This window comes from Argiope bruennichi, chromosome 1, assembly GCF_947563725.1.
Source record: "Argiope bruennichi chromosome 1, qqArgBrue1.1, whole genome shotgun sequence".
NCBI classification, from domain to species: Eukaryota; Metazoa; Arthropoda; class Arachnida; order Araneae; family Araneidae; genus Argiope; species Argiope bruennichi.
The window spans coordinates 16192809-16204882 of record NC_079151.1 but is presented as its reverse complement, the minus strand read 5'-3'; the positions used below and the strand labels follow the sequence as shown (position 1 = coordinate 16204882).

Here is a 12074-nt window from a genome sequence, read left to right as displayed (position 1 = left end):
ATCAACGGGCTGATTTGTATCCACTTACATCATTTGCGACAAATTCCATGGGATACTCTCACAGAAACTCTTAACACAGAAGTGCATACTCTGCATCTGTCATTATAATCGCAAATGGATCAATGAATGGCATCAGGTATTATTAATAGACATTTTTTTTTTTTTAACTTTTGAATGATGTCCATAGTCCAGTGCGAAAGTTCCCTAGAATATGGTAACTCATGCCGCTGAAATTATATTAATCTTACAGAAAAATTGGGAAGCTTGGGAAGTATTCGATCGCCTGTCTGATTGTGAATTTCAAGTGCCTTATTGTAATCAACATTCATTTATGGTCGAGCAACTCAAATGGATTTTTATCTCATGTACCATCTGATGAAAAGTGACTGCAAAAGGCCAACAAAGATACAAATGACCTCTTAGATAGTATGCTCTGTTCTTCAATGGCATATGAAACTAACTATGGAAGCAATTTTATTTACTGAATTAACCTTTATGGTATTTCATTTTAATTTGTAAAATTTATCTTTTTTTAATTGACTCTTAATGTCTCTCACTTTTACCAGTTCTGTGAATTACATATGCTTAAACTCATTTCACAGTGCAAATTTAACATCTGAAGGCACACATATGAATTTATTATTTAAACAATATGCTATATTTCCAAACATGTTACAATGATATGTTTAAATAATTAAAATAAACTTTTTCTTTTTATATAAACTTCTATTAATGATGTTAAATCTTTCTTCATTCATCAGGTTTGTATATTTATATCGTATTTCTTCACAACGAGGTCTGTATAGAATAATAATTTAAAACAGAATAGATGAAGTAAATTAATACTTGATGATTAAATGTTTTACTATTCTATATCTATGTAATGGTTGGAAATAGCTTTAATGATTCAGGTTACTGACGAAAAATATTTCGTTTTTTAAATCATTCCTTTTCATTCTTTCATTTAGCAAAGATATTGCAACCTTTTCATATTAATTATGCAAACAACGACTTTTAAAATTGAGCATCTTAATGTGCAACTTAACGTTTAAATAATAAAAGACAAACAAAGAAACATTTATGGATTATTATTATTATAATGGATTATTATGGAATCATATATAACAACAAAAAATTTAAAAAAATACACTGAAAGAAATAAAGCTTTTCTCACTATCATGTATAAGAAGTTTAGTGGATGGAATTCAGAAATGATTACCTAAAGACTATTGAAACAGAGTTTCTATTTCAGTTTCCGCCGTCAAGGAAAAGAGGAATCCTTTTGGTATTGTGAAATTCGGAATTCTTACTTTATTAGTGCAGCTCATAGATTTTAAGAAATGCAGCGTCGTGCCAATCACTTTTACCGATGTACAAACGCACTTCCAGGCTCAGGAGCATGAGGAACAAGGAGAAGCAAATACCCATTCAAATGGTGTGGCAACAGTGAGTTGAAGGGCTTCGACACACCGGGGCGTAACGGAACGACGGTGGTTTGGCATGCTTTCAAGGAGGGAGATAGACAGATAGAGAGAGAAAGGAAAGCTCCGCACACCCAAGGCACGTGCAAGGAGGGACAAAAAGACCGAAGTTTGCCCGAAAAAAGCGCCACCACAAAAGCAAGAACAGGAGCCACAGGTGGGACAGAAAGGGAGGTGCATGTGGTGGGATGTACTTACGATCGCCCTCTGCTCCTGGCCGTGCCCATCAGTGAGGGTGTCGATCCGGAGGCCTCCTCACCGCCTGCAAGAAGACAAGAAGATCAACTCATCTAACCCCATTCTATCCGCTCCGCCCCGGATTGTGTCTCCTGTTGATCACCACTTCAATGGTTTCGACACCTTCCGCCTCCTCAGCAAGCATTTGTGGCTATGATATTCGGCAGTTGAGGATGCATGCATTAGGCTGCACGAAACTGCCAAACTTTCCTCTTTGGGTGCGACTATGATCTCGAGTTCAGGAAATAATGTGATGGTGTTTGTGTACACAGGAATCTGTCATCTTTATGACTAGAAAACTACGTGCTGGGTTTGTGAATTTCATGTTTAGATGTCTCCTATTTTACGAATCTGTTAGAAAAACCTCTGTTAAATGAAATAGTTGAAAAATGTTCATTTCTTCAATAATCATCAAACATTTTTTATAGTTAAGTATATGTCATTCTTTAAATATTCACCAATGACAGTCAAAGTTTTAGATACGATAAAGTATTAAAATTCTGAATAAATACATTCTACTTTGTTATAAATAAATGAATATCTTTAAATGAAGAATTGGGTTATTATTATTCAACCAAATGTGATTTTCTTTCAAAATTTAATAAAAATATGAATATTAATGAATTATTGAATAATCTTCATAAATTTAGCAAATGATATGGTTTAAGCATTATTCATATATAAAGATAAATTTAGATAGCGTTTTTTGTCCCTTTAAATTTTCCTTAACCTTTATAAATAATTACAGAAAACCAAATTACGAAATGAAAACAAACTAAAGGAAACAAATTGTATTACAATTACATGATTTTTGTGTTTGATAAGTTTGTCTGGAAATAAATTATCAAACTGTTCTAAAATACGCAATTCAATAGAATAGAAATTTCGACAATTTATTTTATATTAACTTCGAAATTTGAATTTTGTACGCAATTTAAATAAATTTAAACACTTTATTCTTAATAATTAAATGATTTTCATAACTGTTAAATCTAATCAGTTTTGGTGAAAATCAGTCGACTTAGTTTGCAATATTTTTCGTAATATATGAATATGTGTGCAACAGATAGATTTTTTTTAATGATTTTTCATCCTGAATTCTTGTTTTAAGAAAGGGTTACTAATCTAACTAAACATTTTTACTTTAAAAAAAAAACCAAAAAGATTTACAAATTTTTAAAAATTGCTGCATTATAAAACCAACTGTAATGAAAAAAAACAACATTAAGTTTCAAAATGAATTCAGATAATCCTCAATAATTTAATTGCTGAGTGATTAAAAGAGTCTTTTATTGTTTGCAACTATATTTCTATAATCAGCTTTTCTATTTTTTCAAAATTTCCAATTTTATAAATGAATAAAAACAAAAGTCCATATAAAAATAGTTTTGTTCAGCAATTCAAATCTGGCTGAACAAAACCATAACCATAATACGAAATTTTTATCAAGCTCATCGTCATTATTTAAAACAATTACACATATATAAATATGATAAAATGATGCTATATTTAAATAGTTTGAGAGGCCGAAATCCGAAAACCTCATAAAAAATGAGCTTCCATTCAAGTATTTTTTTTTCTCTACTACTGTACTTATTATAACAGAATAATTTAATGCTTTTGTATATTTATGATAAAATAAAATAGTTTCCTCAGATAAAATACACACAATACAGACACTTTAATGGGTATACCTTACCGTGAACTCAGTGCACAAACATCAGTAAGAATAGGGAAGATTACCGATACAATGCTGTAAAATCATGGTAAGTGGCAAAGGGTTTATCGAACTGACAGTTCTGGATTTCTTATACTTCAGCAGATTTTATGAGCGTAAATATATGACCATAAAAGTGTCCAACAGCGAACACGAATATCTACTTTTCGTCATTTCTAAGAGGGGAAAAGTCATACAGCTCCTTTTAAACTATAAGATAGGGATGAAAAAAATAGTATAATAAAGCAAATAACAACAGTCTGTAATAATTTTAGTGCATATTTACGAGAACTATTAAGAGAGTAGCAGATGGGCTACCAGAGCTAACATTTAATTAAACATTTTACCATTATCATTGAAGAACCAAAGAAAACTGTTTTGCTGATCAAGAAACGTGAAAACCAAACCTTGAATTATCAGAATAAGAAAAATGTTCGAGCTTTGCTGACAGATCAACACCTCTTTTTTATGATAAAAGAGGAATAAGTAGTTTAAAAAAAGTGATCACATAACAAGGATTATACCCGAACCTATAAAGTTTCTAAGCCAGACTAACTTCAAGACTCTTAACTCAAGTCAGATTTACGAGAACAAAAACGCAGCACATTTTGAGAATAATCGGATCAAAGACCTTCTGTTCTTCTATTTAAAAGGTGTGTTTATTAGAGTGTGATAGGTTGACCATATGTTGCATATTTTATGCTTTAATCTCTGAAATATCTCAGTGATAATGAGCATCTAGAGAGGAAGGAATGGTGTAAGGATCATACTATGAACTATTTGATATCTATTTAAACCATATTGACGCCGAACAAAATGTGGTTGGTTATTAAGCACATACCGATAGTTTATTATGAATAAAATTATTATCTTACATATGGAATAACATATTGGTGTGAAGGACATAGAATATTTTGAAGAGCCTGGTAGTGAAGTTTCAGATTCAACAAAGAAGATTATGAGATACATTTGAAAGAGCTCACCAGAACTAAACGTAATAAATCCATATTTTTTCTGTATCTCTAGCATTGAAAATGCTATCTAATATGCATGTTTAATGCTGTTTATATAATTTCGTTGAATCCATACAAAGATGAATTTAAAAAATTTCGCATTAATGACTTTTCAGTTAGTATATCCAATAAAGTGACTGTATTGTATAATTCCTCACCCAAAAGCACAATTTGTTTTAAATAATATTCTAGAAAAGGATATATACGATGTTCTCAATATTCTCATTCAAAATCTGATTATAAGAATATATTTTATGAAGAATGAGCGGTGAAAAAAAAACCCAAAAATAAATTTCATACTTCTAAAATTGAAAGCCTAATTAAGTAGTACGGTCTTACTATCAATAAATTGTTTCAGATAATCTTTCATCTAAAAATTTTGTAGGAAAAGTAAATTTATTTTTAAAAGAAGGGAGGAATTTTTTTTTCTCTCTTCAGATACATTTCTCGGGATGTATTCATTAAATATTTGGAAATTAAAGTTTTTAATTTTAATCATACACGTGATGATAATAATATGAAATTATTAATACTCTTTTTTTAAAACTGGTTTATACATAAATACCCTTACATCTTAAAAAAAAAATTGTTTCAGTATTTCAATGCTTTTTAGGAAATAATATAAAATGCTTCAAAGGATAATTATAAAATGTCAAAAATATGTAGTAGACATGAAAGTTGTGAATGTTAGCCTTTTTGCTGCTCAGTGAGTCTTACAGATTAAGATCAACATAACATTTCATCAACAAAAAAATGTATGAGGAAAACTATACGAAGGAAATGGCTCTATACATGCATAATCTGTCAATGGAATAAAAAAAAAAAAGTTTCCGAGATGAACAAATGAAACTTTTAAAAATTTAAGTTGTGAATTTCCGCAGAATCCTCGGGTCTCCCTAACCTGGTACAGTAGCGCCTACGTCCTGTATAAAATGTTCTCCCTTCCGAATCGAGCCACTGCCTTAGCCACAGGATGCTTTCGGAGGCGAACAGAGAGAGCGGGATTTGGGGAGCACTTACGTCAGGCTGTCCCCGCTTATGCTGCCGTCGGACGAAATGCTGCTGCCCGCCCGGACATCCGGTAGGATCTCTTCGCTCCGCTGCACCACAAGAGAGGACGAAGATCCGTTGCTCCGCCGGAAGAAAGGGAGCTTCTTGTGCCCTTTGGAATGAGGGAGACACGGTTACACCCCCGCACAATTCACAAACAATTAGCAACTCGGAGGGCGGAGGTTAGGTTAATTGCGGGCTTCATTACTTTACCGATATTATATCATCTCGGAGTTTACATCGGGAAGCTTATAATGTTTATTACGTGCCGTGTAGCGACACATTGCGAATTTGCCCCGCTACAGAAGGATCGATTTAGTTAACCGGCGATCTTGATAGTAATTATAAAGTTAGCTAGGTGTCATTGAGCTTCTGCTTATTTTAAGTCTAACCATATTAAAACATTAGCACCACTGATTTGAAAATCCATTCGTGTAGATAATATTATCATAACTTATTATTAATCAGGCATATGATTACATGAGCTACTGATAATGGAAATATTCTAGGTTCGTTAACTTTATCCTTAGTTTCAGTTTTATTCATGCTTCTACTTTGGAGAAATTCAATTAATACTTTCAAACAACCATGAAGACTCTGCAAAGGTTTTAACATTGAAATCCCCCCCCCCTCCCAGAAATTGAATTGTGTAAGCAACACTGATTCCTATCGAGTATTTTAATTTTTTTTTTCCTTAAAAAATAAATTATAAAATGAAATCTTTTAAAGATGTTTGGAAATGTTTCCGAATATATATACCTACTAATTTCTAATCAAGTAAAAAAGTTAATTTCAATTACGAAGGTTCTTTTCCGTGTGATAATTAAAATTAAAATTTATTTATTATTGATATCATAGTTATTTAGAATTGCTTTTATCTTAATTCATCTTTTGAATTTTTTTTTATTTTAATTGAATCATGAATAATGTAAAATTTTTAAATAAATGTCTATAATCTAATCATAAATCAAAGAAACACAGCAAGACATTAGAAAAATCATATTAAGCATAAAATGATGCTTGCAGAAATTCTAAAACTTCTTTAAAATTGAACTTAGATCATTACCATTTAAATATTAATACTTTAAGATCACATCGCGATTGGATGTATAATTATAAATTCGAGGAAGAAAATAATCTTGGATTTGTAATTTTTGTATTACAAATTGTATTTAAGTAAAAATTCTATTTTCATTGAACAAATTGGTTAAATATTTTTGATTAGATATTTTGAATGAAGTTTAAAGGAAACTAATTAATAAAAAAATTTCGAGAAAATTTTTCAGATTTTTTTTAAAATTCTAAAAAACAAAAACAAACTATTGCTGTCGTTGTCTGATAACTAGCTAAGATTTAATGTATTTTTTGCATTTTTTCCCCTTTAGCTGTAAGCAAAATAATAGAAAAAGTTTCAAAATCTGGAGTTCAGAGAAAAAGCCATATTTTTGTTTGTTTGTTTAAGGAAAATCTTTTATGTTTAAAAAATAATTTGCTCATTATCAAAATGCAAATAAAATTTTTTTTCATATTATCCAAGAATGAAATTTCAACATATTGATTACAGAAAATCATCTTCTACTAACTGAATTTTCAACTAAGAACTAAAAAGTATTAACATTGCTGAATAAAAATAACAATACCTTTCCGATAAGGAAAATTAACTTATTTAAAAAGAAACCTTTAAAGTATTCTCAGTCGAACCAATTTAAAATATGCTTGGGTCGTTCGTTTCTTTGGAAGACGGTATTTACTTTTTTTCATGTTTTTTTTTATATATATAGATTTTTTTTATTCAATTAAAAAAAAACTAACTTAAAAATTGGTGTCATTTTATAGTTTTCTAATATTTATATCGTATTGTAAGGTAAATGAGTTGTGTCGAATATTCTGGATCAGTTCTCAAAAAAATCAGCCGAATTAAATAATTCGATTTTTTTACTGACTTTCAAAGAGTGGCGGCATCCAAGGAGACAAACTGTAAGGAGTTCACTACAATCTACAATAACTACGCTGTATTGCTATTCTACATCAAGACGTGGGTTAACTATTGCTCTAGAAGCCATTACAAACTAGAAGAAAGGATAGTGCATTCTAAATCACATTCTGCAATATTTTTCAATTACTCAACAGATTGTAACTTTTTCCCAACATATATGTTTAATGTGAAGTCAATACATGTCGATTTCTTAAACAAGTTTTCTAAAATACTATACACTTTATATATAAATTGAAATTTAATTTCTTTCCTCTATGTTTTGGTCATAAACAGATAAAAAACAACAGGATTAAATAGAAAAGATTAAATTAAAAAAAAAAAGAGTCCATTTTTAGGTTAAATGTTTTAATCCGAAAGAAGATATTAAATTTTTCAAAAAAAATTAGAAAATCTGTTAAATTTACAATTTATTTCTTTCCCAGTGTGACATTTTAAAAAATTATTACCTTCTGACTTTTGAATATTAAAGACAGCTTATGGGAATATATGAGAAAAATTGTAATGAGATACACATATGAAATATTTAGAACAGGAGTATTATCAGTTCTTGAGTTAAGCGAATTCGCATTCCGGTAACAAAAGGTAAAACTAAAGTTCTCAGTTGCTTTTAAGTGCGCAGAACCTATACAATGATCTTCTTTCAAAAAACAGTCATCTCTTCAATGCCTAAAACATGAATGCAAAGTTGTACATTGAAAAATTCAATTAATCTTACTGCAGAAATGTTGTCACTGGTTGCCAATCACCACTGGATTTTTTTTTTCAAAATATTGAGATACCTCAAGTGGCTTGAAGATTTAATTTCGAAAGGGTAGGCAACCTGCCAAAAACATAATCAAAATGCTCTGACAAACGAGTCCTCTCAACAAAAACCTGATAACTGTAAGACATATGTACGTTATCAAATACCTTGTACTTTATATGTTTCTGTCAATCAAACTCGTTTATTAGAAATGTTTTGATTCATAAATAGAAACCCTCAATAAAATCAAAACTTCAAGCTGCTTGCGGCAGTTAAACCACAATAAATTTTACAGAATTAAAAAAAATTAATAAATGACTCAATTTAATGTGAATTGCCTAGAGGTATTATATTTCATATCTGTGGAAGATTTATACATTTTTACTTTATTTTAGAAGTACACTTATGCTAATATTATCCAAACATTTAATGTCATTAATAACATAACATATATACATTGAATATTAATAATACGAACTTTTTTCATCACATTTTATTTCAGTGTCATAAACGTATGTTTAACTGAACTAAATTTCCTCCATTAACATCCTGTATTAAGTTTTAAACGAGTTTTTAATAAGTTTTATGTCTATGTATAAAGATTTTATTTTAAAACAGACTTTTGTACTTTTGGTATGATTCGGATTGTATATTAAAATCACAAAGATTTGAACTAGAATTGCGAGGGAAAATTTGATTAAAGTTTTAAACTAATCTAAGAAATTAATAATGATATTGTTAATAGATAAAGAATCATGTTATCTGTATGTTTAAATTGTAGTGAAAGAATATTTAAAAGTACTTTACAAGAAGTGAGTTGCTTTCACACGTTGTAAATCTTTTGAAGAATTCATGGGTTTAATTCAGTTGAATAATTTGAGAGTCTTATAAACACTGTTGGAAATCGACACTTGAAATAATTGATAATCACAAGCAATTTGAATTGCTTATTTACAAATTATATTAATATTTTAGATATATAAAACTGTATTGGCATTGTGAGGTAACGAGTTCTAAAAGTAATTTTATTAAAAAGTTTACCATATTCTACACAAAAATTTTGGGATAGTACAGTTATGTTAAAAACATGATGTCCCTTTCTTTGTAATAAATAATTGTAAAATTTTTCATAATTTGAAAATTCTACTGAAGTTATAAAAAACAATGCTCGCAGAGATATTTCATTTTCACTAAAGTTTTATTTATGGAAAGGAAAATATATTTGAGTTTTAGAAAATTACTCTGTTCATTATGTAAGATTTTATGAATTTGAACGCATGTCTTGATTCTATTCAATAATTATTTAACAATTTTTTTCTTGTTTTATTTAACAAAATAACTTTCATTTTCAATCAAAACGAGTGACGATAAAAATTATTAAAATTTGTTTAACAAGAACAAAAAAAGATCTCAAAGATTATGTTGCATTATAATTTTTGAGATTGATTCAAAGAATTATTAATTTTGAACTGAGCATTAAAATTGAGCTGATACTTTGCAGCAATATTGGATGATTATAACTTATGAAAAGAAGTATGCTTCAATAAACGTTTGAGAAGAGTACTATGTTTACCTGTTCCACTAAGCTGGCTGGTACTTCTGCTCTTTTTGGAGAGGTATGGACTCCTATTTGCACTGTCCAAGTTAGAAGACCGATGGACGCTCACTTTGGCTTTGTCCATCAGGCCAACAGCAGTATCCGACAGACTGCCGTCAATTTCTCGAGACGACGGATGAACGGGGCCTCCATAATCTGAAGAGCGACCCCGAAATTCCCTGCAACAATAAGCACATTCCAGTTAGGAGGGGAAAATTGTTTTTAGTTTCCTATCCGATACAATAAAAAGAAAGTGAACAAAAAGCACTTTATAAGCTGAAACGTCAGTAAAATTTCTCACTATTAATAATGTTCGCAGTTATAATTAATCGAAAATATGATAAAGCAAATATCAAAGATCACAAAACATAATAAATTTTTCGTTGTGAATGAAGTTCTAGTTACGGCTTAAACGATTTCTGATTGAATTATATTTATTTCTGGATCGCTGCTTTTTTCTCTGAACATATTTATTTTCAATTTTATCATAGCTCTATTTACAAATGTTAAAACACTTTAAAAAAGATTTATTCCGTGATCATGAGATTTGTTTCCAGAAATAAAGGCCATTCTCTAAAAATCTAATTAATAACTATTCTGTAAGTTAAGTATTCAATACGTTAAGCGTCACACCGATATTGCCTTTCTTTCCGCACGCCTGAAGTTTCCATCGATATTCTCGATGTTTAAATTCATCTCATGTACAGGATGTTTATCGTGTTTTAATGGAAACCAATAAAATATTTTGATAAGGAAAATTTAGGAGCATTTATTAATTCATTAATAGAAATGTATTTTTTGTTTTGTTTTATATCGTATTTTATACTGTCAGTCACCAATGACTGCCGCTATCTGCACGGAAAATTTAACGCCAGTCACCAGTCACCGACGCGGCTCGAAGGTGTATGTCAGTCTCCGATGACTGACATGACGCTTAGCATGTTAATGCAGCTTAAAAATTTGAGCATGATCTGTAAAAAGAAGAACCAAATTTGTACTTTTTTTTGCTAGTTAGAATTCCAAAGTTATAAGCCCTTGAAGATTAGAAATAAACCATAATACATTGGTTTACGTTGAAACCCTCGAATTAATGAGCTCTTTATCTTTCTTTACAGCCGGATATTCAATGTCTTTTCTGATTTGAAAACTTATCTCCTTTTTCATTTGTCCGGTACATCTCGAATCTGAAATATTTTTATTTATACCTCTCGATTCCTTTATTTGTCTCCTAAATTTTAATATTATGTGAAACTGTATGCTATGAAATCTTTTACTTTCTTTTCAAAGATCGGGAATTTAATTTTACTTTTGCACCAGAATTTCTTTGCATATCTAGAATTTCGTTTTTTTTTTTTTTTTTTTCATCCGAAAAACAAAAATAGTCACAGGAAAGCTAAAGGGTCTTGTTCTAGACGTGTATTGCAATAAAAGAATACTGACTCGAAGGTGCGACTGTTCCTGTGGAAGGCACTGCTGAGGTTGAACTTAGAACTGGACTCGGAATCGCTCCTATCAGGACTGACCAGGGGACTGGAGGCACTCACGCCTAGGGCTGCTGCCATCCTCGAACCACCACCTCTTCGTGGTGCCGAGAAACGGTCATATTCACTCCCAAAAGAACCTATTACGTGGTAAAAATGTAAAACTGAATTTTGAAGTTGTCATGATATAAATTTTTAAAACAACAACATTCTGAGAGCAACCCATCTACTTATCATAAACCATTGCCATTTTTCTATCAGTAGTATAACAAATACCACATTAACTTATTTCAAAGTAATGCTAAAATTTTTTGGATTTTTTCATCTTTATAAACAAATAAATTTATTAATCGGTTTAAATTTGGTCTTTTATTCATAACTCCTTGATCTACGAATTTGTATCTCTTCATCAGAGGGCATTTATTGTTATTTCAAACCATTTAAGAATGTAAAGGATACCAAATAATGTCTTTATAAAAATATTAGTAGCATAGTGGGTGTGTTGTGATTTTCTAAGGAACTGCCCGGTTTTAAATACACTATTTTTAATTTCTACAAACACAGCTACACTACAAAATTTACAAACACTTATTATTACAGACACAATTAGAAAATTGTGTTAAAGAAAACAGTATGGTGGAGGGATTCCTCGGTTCCCAGCCGAAAGCATTAGGCGTTAGCGCAAGGGTTGCGCATAGGGAAAAAGTAGACCTCAGGGTACAGGTCTGCCGTTCAACTGCTTGTCTTCTGTAAAACGCCA

The 12074-nt window shown here is 30.4% G+C and overlaps 1 protein-coding gene across 4 annotated transcripts in view; it reads right to left on the bottom strand.

Moving 5' to 3' along the window:
• Window positions 1-12074, bottom strand: part of LOC129972885 (regulating synaptic membrane exocytosis protein 2-like) — a 100052-nt gene that overhangs the window by 8121 nt on the left and 79857 nt on the right. For 3 of the 4 annotated variants that reach the window (XM_056087228.1, XM_056087454.1, XM_056087305.1), the window contains 3 exons: window positions 11274-11454; window positions 9810-10012; window positions 5469-5610 (listed from right to left, as the gene is read on the bottom strand). In XM_056087228.1, the coding sequence (XP_055943203.1) occupies window positions 5469-5610; window positions 9810-10012; window positions 11274-11454 (526 nt within the window). Of the gene's footprint in view, window positions 1-1679; window positions 1744-5468; window positions 5611-9809; window positions 10013-11273; window positions 11455-12074 lie in introns of all 4 variants that reach the window. The other variant, XM_056087376.1, reaches the window with a different exon arrangement.